At 40.0% G+C, this 27297-nt stretch overlaps 1 protein-coding gene and 1 long non-coding RNA gene across 2 annotated transcripts in view; one reads left to right on the top strand and one right to left on the bottom strand.

The window, feature by feature from the left end:
* LOC115354188 (transmembrane protein 266-like) overlaps positions 1-27297 on the top strand; it is a gene marked incomplete at its 5' end in the record, with an annotated part of 47207 nt that overhangs the window by 7123 nt on the left and 12787 nt on the right. Inside the window, 2 exons of the mRNA XM_030044445.1 lie at positions 23858-24012; positions 26426-26499. Coding sequence (XP_029900305.1) covers positions 23858-24012; positions 26426-26499 — 229 coding nt within the window. The remainder of the gene's footprint in view (positions 1-23857; positions 24013-26425; positions 26500-27297) is intronic.
* Positions 1422-14163, bottom strand: LOC115356882 (uncharacterized). The gene is made up of 3 exons (XR_003928036.1): positions 14153-14163; positions 9529-9531; positions 1422-1521 (listed from the first exon to the last, which is right to left on the bottom strand). It is a non-coding gene; the product is annotated as an uncharacterized LOC115356882 (long non-coding RNA).

The raw sequence follows: 27297 nt of genomic DNA, 5'->3' as shown, positions 1-27297 counted from the left end.
TGCCTAGGCACCCAAACTGGGTCACAGCAGGCGCATTGTTGTTGAGTACCCCAGACACTAGAGTACTAATATGTTCAAATGAGCTTGCGTCCCAGGGCAAAAGGCTAAATTTGAAAACGTGCTGAGCCCCTGCTGCAAGAGGCTCTAACATCAGATTTACCAACGAGTGTAGTGAAGGTTATTTCACCAATGAGCTCAATTTACTCAAACTGTGCTTAGTGCGATGGGGTCACTATTTCATATTCAAGTCATTAGTGTGAAATGTCTTCCTGTAAAAATGCTGCCAGTGGGAGTTGTAAAAGTCATCATTCTCTCTTTTAGTTTTAATGAAATTCCATTTAAATCCACCAGGCATGAGCTCCAGATAGTGCGTGTCTTGTTTCATCTCCACTATACCTTAAACGGAGCACTAATCCCTTACATTAATCACTATTACCAGGCTCTGCATCTGGCCTTTTACAGGGAAGTTTCATCAGGATGTTACTGTAGTGCCCTTTCTTTGTAATAATAGAAGTAATAAAGGAGACGATAATGGCTGAGGGTGAGTAATTAATGGCAGTCACCTTCACTAGACTCAAGGGAATCAATGTTTAGACATTTGTGGAACATCAAGAATCCCCACCAGATTATGTGTCTGTGATTTAGTATGAGATCAGTTGTTTTTGCCAATTTGTGAAACTGGCAAAGGTAGAAAGGTACTATGATGACCAATTCACTTCACAGAACTGAGAATGAGCCCTGAAAGAATGAAACTAAGAACAAGAGAAGAAATGAAGCCACATCTGACATTAATGCCACGTCATTAGAATCAGTGGACACGGCCGGAGCTTGTTAAAGTGAATGTCTCAGTCAGCCCAGTGTCCTCCAGGACCCTACACTATTTTTTTTTCTGTGGATTTCAGCACCACTGGGCTTTGAGTGATTACATCGGTGTTTCTGTCTCCTCATTACCGCATCGATCAGCCTCTGGGACAGACAGCAGCCAATGGGTCTCTTTTAAATCACATTCATGAGCACCGCATCCACATGCTATCCTAATGTTTCACAGTTTCCTGTAACAACGGGTGATGATTCTGAAGGAGTAATGGTTTAAAGGAATACTTGGGCAAAATACCCATTTTTCTAACTTACCCAGACTGAGACAAGATGTTCAAAACCATTTTCACCTCTGTATGTCCAGCGGTTTGGTTTCAAGATGTCCAAAGCTGTCTTATTTACACAGTGTGTCATGAGTATTTGTAATACACGTCATGGAATTAAATTTTTAAAAATGAAAGCCATTTTAGGAGAACTTAATTTGTACTGGACTACTTATAACTTCATAGGTGTGTGGATCACTGTGATAAGCGGAAACAAACATGTGTTCAGTGGTTACAGTTCCACCATCTAACTTCTTCTAAAACAACTCTCATTTACAAAAAAAAAAAAAAATCCTAGACGTGTATGTCAAATACACACGATACACTGTTTAAATAAGACTGCTTCTGAGTTGCTGTAAGATTTATTTTTTCACTTTGATGGCTAATGGCTCCCCTAGACCTCAAGTCTTTATGCTAAACTAACATGAAATGCCACCCATAGTAGCTGAACCACTGGACAGACAGAGGTGAAACAGTATTGAACACCTTGTCTCAGTTTAGGTCAGTCAGAAAAACGGTATTTTGCCCAAAACATTGGAATATTCCTTTAAACCAATGCTTTCACCTTACATAACAGTAATGTTGACAGTAATGCTATTATGGAAATCACTCAGACATTGGCGGGTCACAACAATGTGCAAACCACCAGGTCCACAAATGTGTTCGCTTTCAAATTGCTGATATGAGAAGCGGGCACTCAGTTCTCTATCTGAGTGCATCTAGCAGAAAGATCGATCACCAAACTCACCTTTAGGGAAATGGGGCAAGGGAAATGAAACTTTTTTATGGGTATGTGAAATGATGAAGTGAAGTTGAGAGAAACAGAGACAGCGGCGGTGGGACGGCAATCCACAGCCATCAAAATGATAATGTATCTGGGAGAAGAATCTGTCGGCTGCTCCACTGACTCTACCTGGGAAAGTGGATTGCCTCCTGCCCGCCTCCCCCACTTTTCCCACACTGCATTAGGTGGCTCATTGGCTCTCTGAGATAGTGAGGGAGTATGCCATGAAGAAGGGTCGTAGTATGCATGGGAAATGGAGAAGTGTGTGCGGTATAGCGATGTTTGGCAGAATGAGTGTGTGTGTGCTCTTGAAATTGAGAATGTCACAACCACAGTGCAGGTGTTTTATCAACATGGTGACAGTTCATTGAGTGAGGGATGGACAAAAGTTATTTTCAGCGACTCCATAGTTTTCAAATTGCTCGCTGTTAGCAAAACTTTTCTTATTTATTGATATGAGAGGGAGAACTGGATGTAAATGAAAAATGTGCAGACTAAACAAATAATTCTTGTTGTGCTATGTTAAATCATCAAGCATCCTCTGTACTACAGTTTGATATAAAATTTTTTAACTTCAACTAATTCTTGGTCAAATACCTGAAATGTTATGGCAATTAATGATTGTACCTGTACGAATTCTGTTAATGCATATTAACCATTGGGACAGCCAGATTTATGAGGAATTTTGATTATAAAATATATAAATAAAAGCTTACAGATCAATATGAGTATCATTATACACATTCTAAAAATAGAAATATCCAGTATCATGCTTTGGATTGCTTTGTGTCACTTTTGTAAAATTTATATTGGAAATTGGGAAAAATTAAGATACTTACTGTAGATTGGTCCAAAAAGAAAAATATGGTTTGCCAATCTAAATGAGTTTAGATTGGTGGAATTTCTGAAGTGATCTGGTAAGCGGTTCCAACAGAGGGGCAGTCAGGATTTAATGGAAAACTCGGAGGAGCCAGTGCTGAAAGAAGCGGGATGAAGATAAAGAGCAGGCCCTTAATGAATAAAGTTTTATGTTATCATGGTTTTCCTATAAGGCTCGTGTGTCGTTTCATAGTGGGAACCAAGCAGCTGGGATTAATCTAGAGAAAAGGCTTCTGTGTGAGACTGCCGCTGTGTGATGAAGCACCCTGCATCAGCCATGTTTGCATATCATAGCCTATAGCATTGTGTAGGTGGAGCCAGCTGACCTTTCTGCTATCTCTCTACTGTACATGTGGGGGATTCAGAGACAGGCGAGGTCATTTACACATAATCTCTGACACACACATACAGAAACACAGAGGCATTGGGTAAAGAGTATGTATACACAGAGTGAAAGAGAGAAAGAGAGAGAGATAGAGAGAGAAAGAAAGAGAGAGAGGAAACAAGGGCAGACACACACTCACTACACTGTGTAGTGGGTGTTATCTAATCCTCTGTAATCATGGTTCACTTCATATTCCAGTTTATACTGGGCTGTCACACCTCATTAGGACCAATAGTGCTCCCTCATTGATGCTTCTGCACATTCAGATAGGCTCCTCTCTCTCTTTCTCTTCCATTTTCTTTCTCCTTCTGTTTCTCTACCTTTCCACCTCTTTCCTTCTTTGTCTCTCCTTGGTCTACTGATTTTTTTTCTCTGTATATTCTTCCTTTTCTTTCTTCTCCCACCTTTGAGTGTATCTTTCTTTGTTCCATTCTCTCTTGTGCACGCTCTCTCACTTTTTTCATCTTTTTTCATCTCTTTCTCTGTCCTCTTATTCACACAAATCATCCATAGCCTTCCCATGCGCACTACCAATCTACACTGTAACTAAACTGTCTAAATCCCAGCACCCAGAATATTTTTTTGTCTTGCTCCACACCCTTGTCAACACATCACTCTGACAACAGCTATTTTCGCACGCCCTCATGAGCCTCCACGTTCATGTTCCTATATGGAGGATGAAGAAAGGTGGACAGGTTGGAGATTTCCAGCACCCATTTGCTGCATTGTTGCCTAACACAGTGTTCCTATCAGGAGAGACGTGGGCGACATTGTGGGAGGTGGTTGTTCTAGCTAGCATCGGGGGGCAGTTGCAGTGTTAGCAGTTTTGGCGCCATGGTAAGTGGAGTGTAGTTATTAATAGAGTTGGGTCCATCCATCTTCCTGTCTAGGAAAAACGCTGGGAGGACCAAGGTGGTGTGGGCTTGTGTTCAGCACTTTCATGGCCGCCCACTCTCCCCCTAGTCATCAAGCTGCTTTTGTTTATTTGCTCAATGTTATTTTTTAGGTTTAAGGTTTTTTTCTTTGGTGCATTTCAGCTTGTATTTGTGTAGGACGTTGCTGGTGTGTGACTTTGTTTGACAAAAAAAAAAAAAAAAGAAAAAAAAAAAAAGAAAAAGAAATAATGTCAGAGAGGGAGCTGTGGAGGGGTGGCCCTCATCAGCAGCTTGTATTATTCAGTGTTGTTGACAATGGGACCAATCAAATTGAACCTTTTGGTAGTGATCCTTCCTATTAAAGGCACCAAACTTGTAGCATTTGGTCACATTGGCAGCATATTCAGCTTATGGACGTTTTGATAAATGAATCCTTAGTTATGTGAGTTGCAAAATCCAGCATGCTGATTTCATGTCTGATTCAGGCCTATACAAACACATTTCACACAGGCATATACTGAAAGGGCAAACCTTGTACAAACAGTAGTAGACAGAATTTGGTCATTACAGTTCTCAGTATTTGCTTTTAACTACTGCATCTGGCACAAGTGAGTGCTAGAGAAAAGCCAGCAACATGTCATCTTTAGTACTGCCTGTCAAGATTTTTGTCACTGAAGAGCCTGAGCTGAGCTTGATAAGTAAAACTGTAGAACAACATGGCGCATAGAAATCGCTGTGCTGCTTTTCAGAAAGGCACCAACAACTGTTCTGCCAAAAACCTCTGACGTAGGATGAGTTTGCAAACATATGCAGAAAAGGTCAGAGTAACTAAAGAGATTCCATGTTCCAAGCTGATGCCGATGAATTCTATTCTATTATATTCTATTCTACTCAGAGGCAGTGTGACAAGGGACTAAATGAATCCTTAGGCAATTATCATCTAACGGCAATGGATAACACCTGGTTAAGAACACGCAGTGTGAATATGGCTTAAGCATCGTTTTCACAAGTTGCCAGACCTGACTCATCAGCCCACTCCAACCCCCGCTGCCATTACTAGAGAACACCTGAGCTGAGGAACGATGTCTCCTCCCATCCCAGTGATGGGTGTGTGTTTGCCAGACACAGAGACAGAAGCATATGTTGCTGATATGGCTGTTCCAAATGTGTGAGGAACCCAGGGTAGGAGTGCTTGGTACCAGGACCAGATGGTTCATCTAAATATGTGCCTTAGTGAGCAAAGGGGGGGGGGGAAGAGGAAAAAACAAGTGGTCCTGCCCTCTGCCATCCACCAACTATAGGCTAAGGGTCCAAATGTCCCATATTTGAAATAGCCACTGGCCCATTTGCAAGTTATAGAAACTGATCAGTGGTGGAAAACAAGCACGCTCTTCTGCATGTAATCAGAACATGAAATTGACCCAAAATCAAATGCTTAAAATTACTTGATTTGGCCCAAATTGCATCAACATGGAGGAAAACTTGAGTTCACCTAACTAATGTTAGCTGAGAACCAATGAGGAACAACTTGTGACATCAGGGAATCACTCTCGAGTGTTTCACTGTACCTCAAAAAGTGAAAAAACACCACAACCTTGTGTGGACATTAACTGAAGGTCCATCATCTATGTGCCTGCTTTGCAGTGCATATTGTAATGCGCCATACTTATTTATTATTCTTTATTCGTCCGTCCAAATTTCAGAAGGTAACTCCACCCACAGTTTTTGCGCCACCCCCCACTGTAAATATGAAAAATGTGTGGCCTGATTGTCAGAAGTATGCTGTGACTTACCTGAGCAGTGCCGGCTCTTGGCATAGGCGGTATAGGCGGTCGCCTAGGGTGCCATCTGCTCACCCTCGGGGAAAAAAAAATAAATAAAATAAAATAATAATAATAATAATAATAATTTCCAATGCCCATTGGCACCCTCCCTTTGTGTTCTGTCTTGAAAATAACAAATAAAATAACCAAATAAAGAAAGTCCCATGACTCAGAGGAGTCATGGGACTTTCACATAGCGCATGCACGGCGCAGACCTTGGCCGGCGCAGCCATTCATTGTGTATGTGATTGCGGGGCGCAAGGGCAGTTGAAAATGAAAAGTTGAAAATGTTTTAACTGGTCCCTGTGATGTGACCTCGGTGCGTCCAATAGGAGAGAATAGTGGAATCTGAAAAAAATCTGGCAGATTTTGGCAGAACAGCAAAACACCAGTGGAGGAAAGCATCATTGTGGCTGTCTCTCTGTGTGCAGAGCTGTGGGACACCAGACTACAGTCCTACCGGGATCTCATTAAAAAAGCCCAATCATGGAGAGAGAGATCCAACAATTTGGGAACACCAGGTGTGTTTAAAAACTGGCAGAGATATATGATGTTTCTGCTTTCCACAATAGGCGAGATTTTTTTTTTCTTTTTTTTCTGCAATTAAAGACCAATACTGTTGTAAATTGTAGCAAATGATTTACGACACGGACAGGAAGTGATTTTATTTAGAAATCTAGATGATTGACATCATGAGATATGCACTACTCTTGCAAAGACAATGCAGTATAGTCGTATATTTATTACTCTGCACGTGTGTGTGCGCTGCTTTGTGCCCGTCTGCGCCATACCCAGCGCAGAGTGCAGCCCAAACCGCCAGGGAGTAATTTCGCCTAGGGCACCAACATGGCTAGAGCCGTTTATTTTCTTGTGCTTTTTGGTGTTTTGCTTTTTTGTCAGAGATGCTCTAATTTTTAACAAAATGTTGACACATGCATGCACCTACACACAGTCCCATAAAGATGCACACAAAGACAAAGACAGACCAAAGACAATAGATAGTGTCAATTTACTGTTGAAATTCAAATGACTTCAGCTGTTCTCTCCTTACACTGGCCCATTTTAACTGAACTGAAGAGGGAACCTGCTGATACTCCCATAACTCTCATGATTCCAAAATTATTTTTTCACTTTTTTTTTTTTTTTTTTAACAAATAAACATTTAAGAGATCCATGCGAATTTACAAAAAAATATTTGATCAAATGCATAGCTTATTTGATGGTCTTACAAATCAAAAAATGGACCACATCAGCTCCATCCTACTTGTGTGAGGGAACTGTGGTGCTCCATTTGGCTTAAAAGTAGCATGGATATAGAAATAAAATGGGGATGTAGACTATATCATATATTACTGATGCATTGGTCAATAATAAGGGCTAATATGGTAACAGCTTGAATTTGACATCAGAAATTTCATTCAGTCATACTGACAGCTTCAAGGTGTGTTCAGACCAACCAAAAAGTGAGTTTTTAACATGATGCAGTTACATACAAAGTCAATGCAAAGACGTGAATAGACACAATTTTGCAGCAGGCGACAGGCGACACAAATGATGCGGAATTCCACGCCGCGAATGACGTGAACATGCAAAATTCGTGTCATCCTTCACAGGGTCACATAATAAACATTATGACATCGTTCACAATCACTGAGTCATAAAAGCTCTGAAATAGGAACCGAGGTCTGATACAAACATTGTGTACAATATTTATATAAGACTTTGCTGAGCAAAACTGCAACATTTCATTGCAAAGACATCTTTTATCCACTAAGATGACCCCAAAAATGTCACTGTGTGGAGACGATGGTGAGTTTCACACTCTTTATCTGTTTTGTTTGGTTTTTTTAATGTAGTAAACTAACCACACTGACAAATCAAAACATTCAACATTCAACATTTATCTTGAAAAATCCATCTATGTTTGTCTTTACTAGCCTTCTACTAACTCTTTGATTTTATTCTTTTAGACTGGAACTTAATACACCCCTTGACTCCAATCATCACACCGGATGGCCCATTTTTTCCAAGCAAGGAAGACAACTATTCACGCAAAGGCATTGATGACTGGAGTGAGGCATCAAATCTAGTGGAGGAAGAGGACGATGAGGATGATGATGAAGTGAACTTTGACCTGCAGAGTCCTTCAAGATCCACGTCTGTATCCAGCCTCAGCTACGGCGCTGATGACGATGGTTGCGACACTGATGATGAGGATGAGGACAAAGAGCCTGTCCCTCTGGAGTCAGACCTGGATTCAGACAAAGACTCTCTGGGCCTGTTTTGGAGGCGGAGAGAGATTGCTGAACCCAGCAGCAGCAGACTCACCTCTGGACAGGCCACCCTCCATGGAAAGAGGAGCACCGAGGAGGAGGAGGCCACCATTGACAGTGAGGAAGACCTCAGAGGAGCACACAGCAAGAGGCTGAGGGTCTCCAAGAGAGAAGAAGTGGAGAACTCAGCCATTCCACTAATCGTTATAAACGATAGTGAGGATGGTGAGTCCAGGGCGGCAACCAGCTGCAGGAAGAGGAGCAGAGAGGATGAGGATGATGAGGATGAAGGAAGCCGCCTGTCCAAGAGACTCCGCCACAAATCAGCCAACCACTAATGAACTATAATAAATTACAACAGTTTTAAAAAGTTTGGATACTTTTTATGATTTGTTTCTGGTGCTGAACTTTGAGCAATATTCTGTGCATGAATGGTGCTATATCAAGTTCATTCTTTAATTCTTTTGTTTGTTCAATTTAATATATAATGTTGCATATATGTCATATTTAATTTTATGTGTAATTAATACTGCATGAGTGAAAACTCAAATTCAGTGATGTGTGTACAGAAGCCTTTCCAATAATCAGACAAATCAGAATTATTTATTTATTATTTTTGGCATGTAAAATTGTAGCATTAGCCTAAATTGAACTTTTTAGGGCATAAATGCACATAGGACAGACTTTAATAGCTCTGTTCATTCTAATAAAATAATACTTTCCTTTTGTGATAATTAACTGGTGTTCCATTTTCCTTCTTTTCAAACAGAAGAACAACTTTAAAAGAAAACAATTTCAATTGGACAATTCAGTTGGTTTTAAAGTGTTTAAGCAGTTCTTTAAATAAATGACTAATAAAAAGTAGCTTTTGTTGCAATTTTCTACCCAGCCTCATGTCATTCGCAAGCACTGGTGAAGTTTTCATATCAATATAACACACAGCTAGGGACTTGCACAGCCAAACTTCAGCTTTCTCCAAAACAACTGGGGTGAATAGATAGCCTACTGCATTTTTAGACACCCACAAAGGTCAAAAACTGACTTAAAATTACTCCAAACTGAATAATCCAAGTATAATGATGCCAAATGACTGTGCAGAGCATCCAAAAGTCCAATATTTCCCTCCAGTATTTCTCTGTGTTGTTTTTCACTGAAAGTGCCAACTGTCTCTACAGTGGCAAGAGATGTTGCCTTCAAATATCATCAGGAATCATGTAATTCAGAGTAAAACACACTTGAAAGCCAAAAAAAGTGTTGAATACAAGTTAATTAACTTAATTAAGTGTTGAATAATAATAAAAAATAAATAAATAAATAAATAAATAATAATAATAATAATAATAATGATAATAAAAAACTGTTGACCTAACAGCCTGTTTAAGAAGTTGAGGACTGGCAAGAGTTGTTAAGCTGGAAGACCATCATCACAGAAGCAAACTGGACACCAGCAAACCATCATAAATTCACTCAAATGATCATCTAAAGCACAAAATGAATGAGGAAAGTGTACAGAAGAGATTATTGTTTTGTGAAATTCGTGTTTTAATCATAAAAGCTTTGATTTTAGCACTGCAAGCCACACTAGAGCCAAAATGAATGTAACAACAGGACTGTCTGCAGAACCAAAACCAAAAATAGCCCCAGACTACCACTGTTATGATAATTAGAACAGAAACACAACATGATTTATCTTGTACACAGAGACACTCATACAGGTGAGGTGTTGGCACAATCTTCACTGTGCTGCGCTGTGGAGCAGAGGCTGACAGGCTCCAGCATGCAGCTCTATGATCACATATGAATCATACAGATATATTCTGACACCCTGTTGAACTGCTGCGCCATGCACACACACACACACACACACACACACACACACACATACACACACACACACACACACCCACGTACCATCCAACAGCTAGGAAGTCTGTGCACTCCAACGGACTGACATCTTGTTAGATGTGAAATTACAAAATGATGGTAATTGTTTCTCCAATAATTCCTGTGCTGCTGGTGGACAATTCCCCTTCAAAGAGTTACATTCTTACATACATTCATCATAATATCATTATAAATGGTGTCAATGTGTGCTAATATGACCAGTACAAGTGCTGATAGCAGTAGCTGTGTCACAGAGGTTTGATTCAAGTGGTTCAAGACAGAACATCTCATGCCAATGACATTACCAAGGCCTGGATATCTTTAGTGACTGTGATTAAGACACATCTCCACAACATGAATGAAAGTCCATATCATGTCATGCCACCATACCAACCACTTACCAAAACCCTGGCAGCTACACAAAACACTGTAGGCATAGAGCAGCAGGCGAATTCAAAATTTCCTCAGGAATTTTCTAGTTGCATTTGTTCTTCACCCCTGTAACTTTGTCAGAAGAGGAGGGGAAGGGAGGCAGACTTGCATTGTGGAATAATGCATCCTCTGAGGGCTTTTGCCTGGTCGAGCCAGTTGGCCTGATTTAATTAGAGAGCAGACAAAGTTGTCTGAGAGGGCGTCCAGGGAGTGACCCGCCTCCCTGTTATCTCCAGGGGTTCTTAATCCCTTCGCCACAGGGATGGTTGAGGGCTGCGGTCATGTTGAAGCATTGAAGCAAAATGTTTGTTTGTCAAATAATTATCCTCTGTCTGTCTCTCAGGCTGGATGCATTATTGATGGTTGAGGTGGCCTCAGTTGTAACAAAAGGTAGAAATGGTGCTTTTATTACATGATTTGCTCAGTTTTCTGTTGGAAACGATTTGTTTTGAGTTTGAATTTTGTAATCCCCTGACTACCTTACCTCCCTGGTTCACCAACCTATTAGGCCTAATACACAAAATATTCAATTTAAATTATATTTTTCTTCAGTGAAGTTTTATGTTTTTTATTATTATTGATACCAAACAACCAAATCAGTCTGTCAAGAAAAAACAGTCACTGGAAATAATGCCCTATTCAAAATGGCACCCAGTGAAGAAACAGCAACAGGCAGAGGAAAGAAAAGGCAGGAAACAATGGATAGATCAAAATAGAAAATGAAAAAAAAAGCTTCAGGAGGATTTTAGTGTATATCAATTTATCATAAACAAATGTCATCATCATAAAAAAATAAAATAAATCAAAGTTCAGTTCTCCTGTGCTGCTGTGAAGATGTGACAAAGACATTCGTGTGAGATAGATACTGACAAGTTGTGAAGATGGTTTGGTAACATAAACACACACACACCACACACACACACACACACACAGAGAGGGAGAGAGAGAGAGAGAGAGAGAGAGAGAGTGAAGTGGTGTCCTAAGCATCCTTGTGGATCGTAGATTTCTCATACAGTTACAGTACAGCTGTTTTAATGGTTTGATATGTATGTGTCTCCACTGTCAACATGCTGCAAAATTGCAGGGAATCATAATTTGACCATGCAAAAGGCCATAAACTAGTATACTGATAGGAATCAAGACTCTATGTAAACATAGTTGATTGGAATTTGCCTCAGTGCAGCTCTTAAAAAAAAAAAAAAAAACACAGACGACTACAAAAACAGTACATGAACAGATAGTAGACAGTGATAAATCACTAAAGCATTAAAATCAACACCTAAAGCAAAACCAACATATCTATATATGCCTCCTATCATTCATTATAGTCAAGACCTAATGGGCTATAGGGTCTTGGCTATAATGAATTCATGGAGGGATTGTTATCAGGTTAGCTTATGGCCTCTGTGTAGCTCTGCTAACCCCAGTTGACCCTGTAATCACATGCACAGTCATGCAAAGTATGAGATTGGTTTTCTGGCTAACAGAGAGAGGGATCAAGTGCCCAGGGAAAAACCTATTAGTGGAGACCAGCTGGACAGCTTCAGTACAGATGTAAATAGACCTCTCTATTTACCCTGTAATTAAAAGGTAATTTCTCTGACCAAGAACTTCAATTACTTGTTCAATTTGCCCCAGCCTTCAGCAGTCTTAGGTCACCCATACACAAGGAACTAATATGAAGTTTATATCTGGATAGTGACATGCCATAGATTTAGCTGAATTGCTTTTGCTCATAACATTAAAATACACACTGAAATATCTGAAAGTTTATTTCTGCTTTTGTAGTTCATATATGAATTGAAAAATGCATGCAATTTATGCTTTTATTAATGCAGTCCAATGAGTCCACCTCTGAAGCTGGTTTGGCTGATTAAATCTTCAGTGTGAATTGATGTATCCTGTCATGGAGCAGGCAGGAGGACAGACAGATCTTCTGACCCTGGGGCCACTGCAACAGGTGCCCAAGTTTAAGATTTTTTTTTTTTTTTTTGTACTCCAGTGTAATTACTTCTGACATGGTATTAGCCTAAATAATTACAAAAACCATTTGATATTTACAATTCTGATTTTTAGGTTAAGTCACTTACATTGTCCCGTCCTCACATTCTCCCTTAGTAGGGGCCCCCTTATTTCCAAAGGGGAGGAGCATGGCTTCAGGTATTTGCTGACTGGTGGCACAAAAGGCCTTCAGGCTTTAAAATCTGAACATACTCCATGTAAATATTTATTTTCTTTTTTTCCCCCCAGTTTTGCAAGATAGTGCATTTGAATACATTTATACATGTTTACATGTCAATGTTCATTCACTTCAAAGCTAAATTATAAGATTTATGTGTACAGGGAAGTATAAATAGGCTATAATTTAATCAATAGAGCTGAAGACTGGCCAAGAACTTCCCTTGCTAATCACCAGGGACATGCATCGCATATATCCCAAATAACTATAACTATATCCCAATTAAGCTGTACAGGAGAAACTATACCAATCAGCTGCAGCTTAAGGCTAACAGGAGTTTCTGCACCTTGGAACCTAAACATACTTTTGAGTGGGCTCTCAGTCTCAGCACTGAGAGAAATGCTGAGTTAAATAAGGAAAAGGTGGTTTGGAGATTTTCCAGATGAGGTCAAGTGCTGAATGATATTTGACATGGTGTTGGTGATTTTTGGTTTGCTGGTAGTCAAGTGTGTTACTGCTTTGTAAAACAATGTGCATTTGATGGCTGCACTGCAGCAGTATGCCAGTGACCACGTGTCTGAACTGCAATCCAAAACCAGTGTTCATGTGGTCCTGTTCATCTCTCAGTCTTGCATTTCTTGTTTAGACTGCACCATGAGCTCTCTCTACACAGTATCAGTAACACTTGGTCTCTTTTCAGTCTAATCTTCTCCATTAAATCAAAACGTTATTGTGCTTTGTTTCTTGCCTCTGAAATGAGCTCCAAAATGCCCTCACTTTCTCCTCCACTACTCAATACTTTCACCTTAACTGAGTTCCCTAAGTAACTCCTAACTAACTGCAGTATATGGTAACAGTATATCGATCTTTTCTGCTGATGCTGAGTGGTGATACACATATAAACCCATAGGTGGATGCACACACACACACACACACACACACACACACACACACACACGTGCACACACACCTTCCTATGTCCTTGCAACACACAAATGAGGTAGTCCCCAGAGTTTCCACAGGATTGCTCAACACCAGTTGCCCTTGTCAGGATCATTCAACAACATCAACATTGTGTCGTGAACATGAAGCACTGCCAAGAGGCAGCCCCATCATGTGGGTTGGGAAGTCCACCTTTGATTTGAAATCTGTGACAGATACCAATTACCCACTAAACACTGTAATCAGTAATATAATTTGATGGAATTTCGGTTACTTTGGGATTGCTTTGCTTCCATTTAAAATACACAGAATATTAGCCAAAAGGTTCCACTGTTGCATCCACCCTTAATGCAGGTAGCACACAAGCCACCTTTGGAGGTGTTCAGGGATGTATTTGGCCGTGTGGCACTTGTGGTGTGAACATTGTTTGAGTGAAATTCAAATTTGAATGAGGGCGGTGTCTTCCTCAGGCAATCAAAAAAAAAATAAAAATAAATAAATAAATAAAAAATAAAAAATAAAAAATATAGAGTCGTTGAGCATAGCTGCTTCGTGACTAGGCTAAAGATGGTTAATAGGGTGGGTGGGGAATATTTGGAAGGTAGTCACAGCATGGAACAAGCTATAGATGTGAGGACAAAGAAGTGATGGGAGAAATCTGGTATCAAAGTAAGAGGCACGGGCACGGGCACGGGCATGGGCACGGGGCAAACACAATGACTAGACAAAGACTGAACAGAAAACTGGGACTTAAATACACGCAGAACTAATGAGCAAAACACGACACACCTGCAGAAGGGGCAGGGACATGAGACTGGAGGGAGCAGAGGATTGGCTAAAACGACAACAAGGACAGGTAACACAAGGGCAGGGATAATTAGGTGACAAAAAGCTAGGAAAGGCTACAGGGAGACATGGGTGACACACAGAGCAGGGCAAAAAAGGCGAAACACTGGAAACAGAAAAAAAAGGAAAATAAGTCCAACACAAAGTCCAAAACAGGAACATTACAGTAACAGAAGAAAGTAAGGGAGCAATTCTGTCACTGTAGTCACTGAAGAAGCATTTGCGATGCATGATAATGTCAAGTGTGAACGGTGATGCGTCTCTGCTGTCCACAGATCACTTTAGGTGGATGTTAAAACAAAATCTAAACAGAGCCAAAGGCGTGAGAGCATTACTGTATGTTTCGTTCAGTTCATTGACCAGATCAGCACTAGTGTACGAGGTAGTAGCTCAGCTGCTGAATCGGCATTTTTAGTTCAGTCTGAGGGGTTGGTTGCAGTATCAGAATAAATGAATCATTCAGGTGGTGAGGCAGTTACTTTTTGGTACAGATGGCTCCTGAATCAGGCAGAGCCTATTCTGCCAGCATGTTGCATTTGTACAGTTCTTAAAATAATCAAAAGAATCTGTCTTGCCCCACCACAGCTATCCACTTGGACAATTTAAAGCATAACATCAGCTGCTCAGTTGGATGCTACTTTGGCAATTAGCACTTTCTCACTTACTCTTTGCCCACCGGTTGCAGCTGCCTGTCCACATTTATCACTGTGTAAATTTAACGTGCAAAATAAATAAGGAATATTTTAAGATTATGGATGAGATGAAAATTACAGAGTGTGCAGAAAACATGCTTTGGGAACTTTTGGAATAGATGCTTTTAGTGTCCAGAGTCCCTATACAACTGTAGGAGAACCAAACACCCACTAAAATAGCCAGAGTAATGCTTCACATTTAATACAATTTACATACATTTGACATGTTAGCATAATCTATAGCCAACCAGGCATCAGCCATTGTTATTAGTCATTATCACCTTTTATTTACAAATACAGATTTGCACTGATAATAATAAGCCCTACTCCTCTGGTGCTCCATACAGTTTAAAACAAATGAATTAGGATTGTTCCATTCCGTTTCATGGTTATTGCATGCCGGGCAATATCTTTGCTGCGAGAAAAGGCAAGTATGAAAAGTCAAATTTCTTAAGAAAAAAAAAAAAAAAAAATCAGCATCTTTGAGAAAAAGCCATTGTACTCTCTCTGAAAGAAAACGAGATTTATATCTTTACTCCAAGATCAGAAATGTATACCTGTGCTTCTGTTTCCTATGGAAATGCTACAGGAATTTTAGGGTTTACCTCCTCTTTGCGGATGTGTTGTGATCAGTGGTGCACGAGTGCTGGTAATAGGGAACCTTTCAAATGTAAAATTAATTACCTGCAATCTGACAGCATCAGGGAAACTCAGCATATATTTTATGCTTAGTTGGTATCCCCTTTGCCATGCTTCCTTTAGCATGACGCAGTGTGTGTGTGTGTGTGGGTGTGGGTGTGGGTGTCGGTGTGTGGGTGTGTGTGTGTGGGTCATAGTTTCTGTATACGTGGAGAGACATTTGTTTCTAGGGGAGGCAGAGAGTAGATGAGCCTGTGATGATGGCTCCTCATCTTTGGTCATATGTGTTTGTTTGGTGAGCAGAAAGTGATTTGTCATTCGGAGACATTTATACTCCTTGCTTCAGGATGGAGAAGGTCTTTTTCCACCTGTCCCTTTTTTTCTCTTTCCTGTTTAAAACAAATTCCAGAAGCAATGGAGGCCTTATAAACAAGATGTGAGTCAGAAATGTACACCACGTGGTCAGTTTATATCTGAGATGTAAATTTTACAGGATGCAGCTTCATTGATCATCCATCCATCCATTCACCCTCCCATTTTCCATACCTGCAGCCATCATGGCAGACCCATCTACTCACTGTGTCCCCTAGAGACAAATGTGCCACCAGTAGGTTCACTATGACACACACACACACACACACACACACACACACACACACACACACACAATCCAACGACAAAGTGATTGTTTTAAGTTGTGGCATAGTGAGACACAAAGTTAACTTTGGGTCACAGCTCTCAGAAATTAGATCATGTCACACATAAATAGCTAAATTTGTAGGTTTTCCTCACAAAGCTACCTAAAGTCAAGTCGAGTAAAGTCAGCTGATATCAACATTTGATTATTTGATTTAATAGAGTTGAATTGGATACTACACTAACATATGGTCCTCATTTGCTTGATACATTAGGAAGCCCCTATATAGTACAATGGCCTTGTTCTGTCCCTCTGTGTCTTTCTGCCTCTCTCTCTCTCTCACACACTCTCTCTCTCTCTCTCTCTCTCTCTCTCTCTCTCTCTCTCTCTCTCTCTCTCTCTCTCTGTCAGTTTTCTCTCAGCATGGGTGTGAATTAGCTTCATCCATTGGGGTCAATGTGCGCACGCAGAGAAGAAGTTACCATGTAAAAAGTGTCAAGATGATCTCACTTCACATCCACATTCACAGTTGCACCTCTCACCCCAGGAATAGTTATCATTCCCAGTTTCAAAGCGCCCCAGGTGATTAGCTAATAATGGAATTCAAGCCAAAAAAAGAATAGATACTTGGCTAGTGAGAAAAAGGCTCAGCTTCAATTCATCACATCCTCAGAAACTTGTTTGGAGATTGATTTGTGCGATAAAACTGCTGTGTCTCCAGGACTCGGATTATTGATGGAGTTCAGTTTGTCAGAGATTGGATTTGTTGTGTTGTGTACAGAAGCGATAGAGAGATCAATCCACCCGCTCACTATGAATCATCAAAGGACTCCTGGATCTCGCAATAGCCAGATGATTTTTCAATGAAGGCCCTAAGAAGAAATAGAATCTCAACTCAGGCTTTAGTTTAATGTAAACAGTGTTGTTGTGATGTAGTAACTAACCAGAACTGATTCTGGCTGCCAAACCCATGGTGGAGTGGTGGTTTCCTGTAGCACCAGAGGGGTTTGATTGAGATACCTTCAAATATAGTGTGCCATTTAAATGATCTATGATTGGATAATAAACCCTTGCTTTAATCTAAATTTGCTGAAAGCAGAAAAGACATGAGGACTCTTCTGGGTTCACACAGAGAACAAATATTTACAGGAGTTAGAATATGTAGGGAAGAGATATTTTGGTAATAATAAAAGTCCTCTATTTAACTTTGGGAATCAAGCTGTTAATTGAATGGACAAATACAATTATTACAATTAGTTTTATAATGTTTAAAATCTCTCAGCACTGGCTTGTGCAGAAAGTGAGTCTAGGAAAAGTCATGGAGGAACATTTATTTTGAAAGCTCAGACACGTCACTTCTGATAGTCAACCGAAAGTCAACTGACCACAGCTTGGCTTTTCCTTGGCCAGGATGTTAACTGGTACTTATTCACAGACACTCAGGTGCTAGGTCGCTTAGATCTGACAGCAAATCTCTCCTGTATGTCCCATGGTCACAACTAAAGCTGTACAGGTGACAGAGCCTTGCTCAGAGAGTTGCTGTACCACCGTTGTGGAACTGATTGCTGTTAGACATTAGATGTGTTCCCTCCATCTCTATTTTTAAATCTAGGCTAAAGACACATTTTTATTTGCTGGCCATCTTGGCCCAATAATCTTTTGATTTGTTGTCATGTGTGTAACTTTGTATTTGTCCCTTGTTTATTTATTTTTAATCTTACCTTTGTATTTAGTGTCCTTTGTACAGCGTTTTGGCACTGTTGTCTTGTAAAGCGCCTTGGTCAGCTTGAGCTGTGCTCTATAAATAAACTTTACTTACTTTATGTACTTATTTTTCTGGAGTAAAGTGAAAGTACTGATGTGAATGTCCTTCTGCAAAGTATACTATATTGTTTCAAAGGGACTTAGTCAAGTAGGTGCACTTAGGTAACACGTACTAACCGTACACTAACCACTGCAGTGTAAAAAGTACAGTAGAAACTTTGCTTTCAAATGTAGTGGGTTAGATGAATAAATATTTCCCAACAAGGAAAATTTATTTATATAATTATATAATAAGTCTTTGAGTAAAAGGATTAATTTTCTGTATGTGTATGTATAGATTTTTTGGGTGGTATTGCCACCCTGCTGCAGTGCAGTGCTTTATCTGATGAGACCATCAGCTACTGTGAGCGACATTGTCTGACAATGTTCGGTGCCTCACTCCTCCATGCTCACTCGGCATGCTGGTATTGATTACTTTTCCTGATTTGATCTCCCTCCTCCGTTCCCCTGTTCAGCTACACTCAATCTCCCCAGCAGTGGGAAGCACTGACAGCTATATCAACCTTACCATACACTGGTAGCACAAAGGGGTAAGACAAGAAAGAAGAAGGGTGACAAAGAGACAAAGAAAGAGTGAGGTGAAGCAACAGAGAGTAAGGGATGGTGAGAGACAAAGAAAGAGAAAGAGAGAGGCAGAGAGTGCAAATGAAGAAGCAAAGATGTAAGAAGAGATCTTGCTGAGTAAAAGAGACAATACAAGAATGATAGAGAGGAAGATAAAATGACCAAGAGCCCTAGGACAGACTGAAAGATTCAACATAAGGAAAAAAAACAAAACAAAAAAAAAAACAAAAATCATGTATACAAATGTAACTGAAAGTTGCTGTACTTGGTGTGTCCTCTTGTAATTTTCTTTGGACCGTCAAGGGGTGACTTCATCTGCTGTAGCTTTGTGACCAAAAGTCTCTGAATGTGATTAAAAACCACAATGGCAAGATGACAACAGCATGGAACAATCAGTTTTAGGTTGTGAAATTTTCTGTTTTGGAAATGCGGAGACCCAAAACAAGTTTGAAAACTCCTTGTTTGAGAGGTGACCTTGTCCACCGTACCCGCTTGTCTACCTGTGACTTGGGCCAGGTGGTTCTGTCAGGCCGTCAGGGCCGAGTGGGTCAGAGAAACAACATTTCCTAACATTCTGTTGCTTTAATAAGACTCATTAATATACCGCATGTGTCACCGGCAGCGTCTGACTGCGTCCCCTCTGGGCTGGGCTACTGTTGGCATGACATGAGTTAAGGACACACACATTCACTGAATTTAGCCCATTAGTCTTCTGTATCAGAGTTGACTCTTCACTTTGTTGTGAAATCACAGCCCACATGTGTGTATGCACATTTGTGGTAGATACATCGGCTTGTGTGGTGCCTCTACCGTGTGACAAGACAGTTTCAGTTCAAGGCAGATTGTAACTCACAGGTTTGTTGCCTTGTTGACTAATTTTAATATCCTCAGATCATAGATCTAATCTTAGCCAGGATACTGCCTTTGATATCCTAATATTAAGAAAGTTACAGGTTCACTAAGTGTTATGCTTAAGAATTCACAAACAGAGTGAGTACAAGTCATTGTGATTGGCTGTGATTGGCTGCAGATTGTCATGTTTATGATATCAAGTACCAAGACCTGAAGAGACTGTGCCCTTTTAAAATTTGTGAGGAGAGCATTTCATTTTTTTTTTTTTACCGTTTCTTTTTATTACTCCCACTGAAGGAGTTTTATTGTTCTGTTAAAATGATCATTTTTTGCCTCCCTGCAGAAGGTAAATGAACTGTGAAATCACTCAATATGAGGTGCACTTGATGGACTATCTACGCACACGTTAGTAACTTACTAAACCAAACCTCTGGGAACGAAGGCTGTTTGATCCAGCGAAATGTTTGGGTGACTCACGCACTGAGAATAGTCAGAATAAACCAAGCATGCACACATATTTCAAAATGCCCTGCGTAATCTCATTTGCACTAATTCTAACATCATGAATAAACAAGGAAATACCATTGCTTAAGCTATTTTTAGGATATATTTTCACAGTGTTGCATATTCCATTCATAATGTCGAAGTGATCAGATCAGATGACTGGGGTCTGAAAAACGAGGCTCTGCTTTACACTACACTGTTGTGTGTGGCAATAAATTAAAGGTTAAAGACTTATGAGCTCGTTGATGCAAATCTTGAGACCAGCCTCAAACATTTTGGTGGGGAAAGTGAATGAGTAACAGTCTTCACCCTTAGCAGCTGCTGTCAAGGTGCCCTTGAGTACAGAACCTAATTCCAAACTTCTTCAATCGAGCAGATACGTAGCAGACAGTAAATATGCAGATGTATGAAGGGAAAGCAACGTGATTGATTGATGGAACTGAGTGTGAAGAAGGGGAACTGATCATGTCTTCCTTTCTTACACTTGTGCAATAAAATCTTAAATCCTCCTGCACTGTCACGCTCTGTGATTCAGTGTTTGTTTTGCTAGAATTTCACACTGTCACATTCTCATGATAGCTAGCATTTGGACTAATATTATGGTCTTCTTAATTTATGCAACTACATTTCTTTAAATATTCTTTTTTGGCACACCTTGGGAGAAATCCAGAATGCAGCTTATGTTTTCTCACTTCCAATGTTCCTAGTGAAATCACTTTTAAGTTCACCAAAATTATTCCTGTAAATTCTGTACACTGTGTAAAGTTATGCTGTCGTATATGCTGGACAAACAAGTGTAATAAGAAATGCTTTTTGTTATTTTTCATGACTTAAAATTCCCAGCATCATTATGCTGCTGTTTTTTATTTTTTTATTTTTATTTTTTTTTTGAAAATATGTAATTTGGTTCAAATATCAACTGCTTGAGGTATGCTTTATCTTTCGAGCAATTTAAGCTTAAATTGCTTGAAAGATGTTCACAACGCTTGCGAGACAAGATAAAGCAGACGTCTATTCCACCCAGGTCTGCTTGTAGACAAGGTGTCCAGCCGTTCTGGTATACAGGCTGGTACGCAGACTGGCATTGTACCTGGCATCCAGAGAGTCTCGCCGAGACTCTGGTAGAGCAGATTCTACACCATCTGGAGCTCACACACTTGTGCCACCCCACCCAAAGCCAAGAAGATGATTGCTATCAGCATGATTATGCCTTTATTAGATTAGCCATGCATTGTTTACAGGCTCGTGGCTCTGCCCATGCCAAGTGTCAGCTAATGCTTCCCTCTGAGAAACCAATGGGAGGGTGAAATGATCAAGTCGACATCTGCTAAAAGCACTACCCTGATTGCTACATAAATGTGTTACTCAGAGTTAAATCAGAGCAAATGGCGATATGAGTATGTAAAAACTGCTTTTCATCCTCAGATTTAGACATCCTTGATATTGTCTATCAGACTTATTGTGTTTGAGGGTCATATCCTTTGTTTTCTCAGAGTCAGAGCAATCCTGAAAAGACTATGAACAGTTTGGCTTTGAGTGGCAGCTATCTTGGTTCTGCAATGTCTGCATCGCTGGTGTTTGGAAACTTGCTATTCATGTCAGTAATTTTTGACAGTACAGTAGACAGCATCCTTGAAATACAGTTATCATACGACTGGGCCAAATTGTGTCTAACAGTGACTCTGATTGAAGTGACGCCCGATCATCAGGGCTCCACTACAGTGACATGTTTTCACTAGATTGTTTTCATAGTGAATAAGGTAGATTCAGCTTGACTAAATATTGTGGGGTTAATATATATTCATGTCTGATATATCACTCACACATTTCTCCTTGAGTAAATAGGCAGATATAGTAAGAAGAAATACTACAGGCACACGTGTGGCCCCTTTCACTGACCGAGCAGAATGAGGATATTTGTAGCCTTATCTTGAGTGGGCTAAGTGCTCCAGGTCTTTCCTTTATCATGTTCTGGGCATACGGTGGAAGCCATTGTACAAATCCTTGACCCTGTATTATCCTGTATGGATATATTCTATCAAAAGCCTACTTTTCTCATTTGGCAGACCGCACTTCTTTTCCTTTCAGCTTCATATTCTTAAAGAATATCTTTGACAATGGGAAGGCAATTTTTTATGCAGTGAACATTCAAAGAAAAGTGGAACTTTTATGATGGCTTCATCTGTTTCAATCCAGTGCTTTTGGAGCGAGTGATAGAGACTTTATTTGCATCATCCACAGCAAACGCAAATGTTATTGAGACTGATTTCACTGATAGGATCATACCTGCATCCAACAAATTCATCTGATGTGGAGATTATGCAGTTTAATAGGCCATATTGGGTGTTAAAACAGTTCAGATATCCAAATGCCTCTGTAGTCTTTGCAGTAATAGCAATTTTGAAGCCATGGTGGAAATAAAATCATTTTGACACTGTCTAAGCTCATGCTAGCACCATGCCAAGGAATGAAGACATGATCAGAGGAGAGGAGTGCTCTGCCAATGTCTGTCTCCTCCATGCCAGTGCATGGGGAGAAGGGAAAGGTAGTGGGCAGAGCCAACTTTCCACTCCTGCTGGAGAGCTGGTGAGAGGCATTGTTTCTCTCAACTCCTACTGTCAGCCCTCGTAGTAGCTGGTCTGCATGTTGAGAAAAAATGCCTTGTGTAGTAAGTACTGTATGGTGTTGATGTGTAGTGCAAGATATGATGGAGGTGCTTGATTCATCTTGTGAGATGCTTTAACAGTCAAAAATCTGGATACATCACTGGTATGATAAAGCAAAAAAATAAATAAATAAATAAAAATGCTGATCAATTAATCAAGAATGAAAGGTGTTTAACCACCTGTTTATTTAGATATTTAGCAGCTTATGTGGATTAATGTTTCCTTTTTCTGTCAGACTGGAGATTGTTTCTTCACTCTTAGTACCTCTTACAGCATAATGACAAAATTTTCAAAATTTTGCAGTAGATAGCCGTCAAATGATTCTCAATTTGATGCATCTATTTAATTATCTCTGATTATATAAGATATCTAACAATTTCTCTTGCTTCCTCAGCATTTTGCTGAACCTGAAGTCCTTCCTGTTGAGCAGAATCCTCTACAGTGAATCCCTTCATTGCCATGTAAAAGAGACTCCATCACTATTCCAGTCACCGATAGGGCTGATGGACAAGTCGCCAGTTCACAGAGCTTCACTGTCCCTTTCTTTTTCAATGCCCTCTCTGACCACACTCGATTGCTTTGCTCTCTCTGTCACTACCAATCTCTGCTAGGACTTAATGGACATCACAGTTCACAAGTGTAAACTACCACCCTCTGTTGGCCATACCAGGGAAGCCAAACCAGTGTTGCTGTGTATTTCTTTCCTTTATGGTTAGATGAAGACTAAAAGCATGGGAAACATTGCATTCACTGATCAATCCAACTCAAGTCACAAATGCTTAGGGATAGATATTGCATATATTGTTCATCCAAGAGTCACAGCTCAGGATTCAGCTCAGTGCCTCACTTGATCAGCTTATTTGCTTAAGTTCTATTCTGCATAAGAAACATTTTATTCATGAACACAAGCTATCAAAAAGTAAAACTACTCTGTGTGTGTATGTGGGGAGGCAGTTTAAGACAGTAAAGAATTCATTGAAGCACTTATTTCCAGTACGCTCAGTAATGGTGACTCTCTCCTCTCTCCTCTCTGCTCAGGTCCAACTGGCTGAAGCCGTGCTGTGGTCGTCGAGTCGCCCTGTGGCAGGTCTGTCTGCTCAGCGCTGGCTTCAACTGTATCCTGGTGGCCTGTGTCATCCTGGTGGTGCTCTTCCTGTCTTTGGAGCTGCTCATAGACACCAAGCTTCTACAATGTAAATAGTATACATGGCTGCTTTTTTAACCTTTATTTATTCAAGAGAGGTTTGCTGAGCATGCATACTCTTTTTTAGCAATGCCCTGCTTATCATTCATGTACACCTGGGAACAAAACACAGTTTTCTACTGTAGGCCACACAACAGCACCACTGGAGCAGCTGGGAAATAAATGCTGAAGTGTCCTTGAGCAAGATACTAAGTCCTTGCTAGGTCCAGAGGCACTTTCTCTGCATTCTGACCTCCCAGTGAGAGGGGTCAAGTGAAAAAACTATTTCCTTTACAGGAACAGCTATAGAACTAAACTTGACGTGACTTTTAAGTGATAAGGATTAACAAGGATTAACAAGGATGGATCAATGATCAAGGATCAACGGTGAAATTATTACATTATCAGTATATTGCTATTACTATTACTTTGATCCAGCACCATACATCTAGCATACATCTAGCCCTTATACTCGTAAAACCATGACACACAGACAAAATGTGATTCATAATGTACTTTAATTTTGCACCACTTGGACAATTACAGCTTATGTAAAATATACGAATGTGACTGTGAATTCTATTGCTCATGTGATTTTACCAACCAGACCTCTTAGGAATTATTATTGAAGGTGATTTGGAAATTGAAATCAAAATTTTCATTATCAGTGATATAACATTGAATTGTGTCTTGCAGTCAGAATGTCAATAACATTTTGCACAAAAATAACTATGGTTTTGCTAATAGCATACTGGTAATAATGTCCACATGACGCATGGCAGTGACATGACCATTCAAAGCATTCATTATAAAAGGTTTATTTGCTTTACCGTGAGTTGTCTTCTATTTGGAATAGCGTTACTCATCAGCTTATTGCTTTTAGACTAGTTGCAAAATTAAAAATTATTGCTAGTATGTCGGTAGTGCGGAAGGCTGATGGGGCAAAAAACATCTTGCAAGATACTTGTAAATATCTTCAGTACTTCTTAACATGATCTAAAAATATGCATTGATGCAACATTTTTGCCTGCGTCATTGCATCTTAAAGTACTTCAGCCAATTATGTTCCTTATATCTGCACTTTTCATGCATCATGAGTTTTCCATTTGACATAAAACTACATCACTTGTTCAACATAACATAGCATTTTAACATGCTCCAAAATATGCGTAGTTGTATACCCTCTAATCAACTAAATTAATGCAGATATAAGGAATAGATTATTGGCTGAAGCTCAGCTCAGCTTTCAGCTTAGCTTTATTTATATAGCACTTTAAAAACAACCACAGCTGAAACAAAGAGCTGTACATGAATTATAGTAAAACAACAAAACAGTACGAACAGTAGAAAGAATAAAAAACAATCAAACAAATTAAAACAAAGCAATAAAACAGTAGAAAGAATAAAAACAATCAAACAAATTAAAACAGAGCAACGTGTGATGCTGGAATTTAAAATCAGCGCCTGAAGACACAATCACATGGGCAAAAGTGCCTCTTTAATGCATCTTTCTATTAAGAGGTAATAAATGGCTGGGTTGACAAGTGTTTTGCAGGATGTTTTTTTCCTGATTGGCCTTCCACACAACAGGAAGAGTTGTGCCTATATCACTACAGACTAAAACACACTCTCCACTCCTCACCTTTCATTACCACTATGTGTAGTCAGAGAGGAGATGGTGGTGCTGGATGGCAGATGGCTGTGATGGAGAGTGATGGAGAGATGTGATAATGAACCAAGTCTCTTGTCAATGGCGGCGGGCTCACATCCCCATCGATTACAGGCCAGCATCCAGGAGGTGCAAGGCTTTAATGATACCTGAGTCTCACTCCAGGGACCATGGGACACCAGTCACTTCAGATGTATTGCAGTCTATAGCTTCAACCACTGCCAGTCCCACAAGACAAATGGAGGAATGGGCAATGGGGCGGGAGTGAGCGAGCACGGATGAGCAAGGGAGCGCGACAAATGCACGGAGATTAGTAGCAGAAGATGTGAAGAGGTGCAGGTTGGCACTGTGGATTAATGGACGGAGTCTGAGATATGGAAAGGGATAAAGGTGCTGATGGACAGAATAAACAGGCTAGGAGCAGAGAGATGATGAGAGGCGGTGGAATATGAGAAAAAGGGAAGAAGTTGATTCAGGCACAGAGGAGGAAAAAGTTGTCGCTTTCTGCTAGAACTTCCTGGAAAAAAAAACAAAAAAACAAAAAAAACTAATATTTTCAGTGAAAGGCATGACCCATGCTTATACAAGATATTAGCTGAGGTACACAAAGGAATTATTTTTTATTTTCATTTTTTCCCAGCTAAATTAATTTGTGCTGACTCACCACAAAGGCCCATAGGAACGTCAGGTTGTTGTTTGTGTGTATTTTATGAAACTTGGCCGCAAACATTCATACCAACTCTTCTCTCAACAGTTGCCAATGCTTTCCAGTTTGCCAGCATTATCCACTGGATCAGCCTTATCATCCTCTCCCTCTTCTTTTCAGAGGTAAGGCATGTCTATCAGTGCCCCTTAAATTCACATTCCAGTTCAACTTTACTCAAAGCCCAATATCGCTGTTTATAGTATTCACAAGATTACAATAAACAGGACGACACCCCTGATTTAATCCTCATAGAGCTTATTCTTGCCCCTCATAGAGCTTATTCTTGCCCCTCCTAAAGCTTGTTCTTGCCCTGCCTCTCCCATTTACAAAATAAAATCCCTTCTATGTTCATTATTTGCTTGTAGTTTAGGTGATAAAAGAATGTAACATAATTCAGAGTTGGTATAAGTTGCTTAAAGACTAAAGTGTAAATGTGATAATGAAACATCACATTTGTTTTTAAATCTATCAGCAAATTATATCAGCTTATATGTTATCACCACCAATAGAAGTCAGACATAGGCTAGAGGAAACTGTGTGGCTGCCATTTCTGCTTTATTTGCATTGTCCTCCATTTAAAATTTGGCTAGTAAGGATTTTGCTTCAGCTTGAAAAATACTACCCAGAGGCTACTGTAGACAGCCAGTGAAACTTCCATCCATTTGAATCACAATTATAATTAAACTTCATGAAATTTGACTCACTGTATGAAAGTGTAGTATCTTATCACTCTGGAACTGTGAAAAACAAAACAAAGTAAAGTGGGGAGAATTTGGCCCACAGGCCCCTACTTTGTTGCAAAGCAATTACCCTGACAGTCTCAGCCCCAACGCCCCTAAACCAAATATTAATTACCAGTGAGCCAGCAGGATAATAATTAAAGCCGAGCTTAATGAGCAGTGGGGATGGGGTTACTGTGA

The sequence above is a fragment of the Myripristis murdjan genome, chromosome 3 (genome assembly GCF_902150065.1).
Source record: "Myripristis murdjan chromosome 3, fMyrMur1.1, whole genome shotgun sequence".
Classification (NCBI taxonomy): Eukaryota; Metazoa; Chordata; class Actinopteri; order Holocentriformes; family Holocentridae; genus Myripristis; species Myripristis murdjan.
Note: the sequence above shows the minus strand (reverse complement) of the source record. Positions and strands in the feature narration are given on the sequence as shown.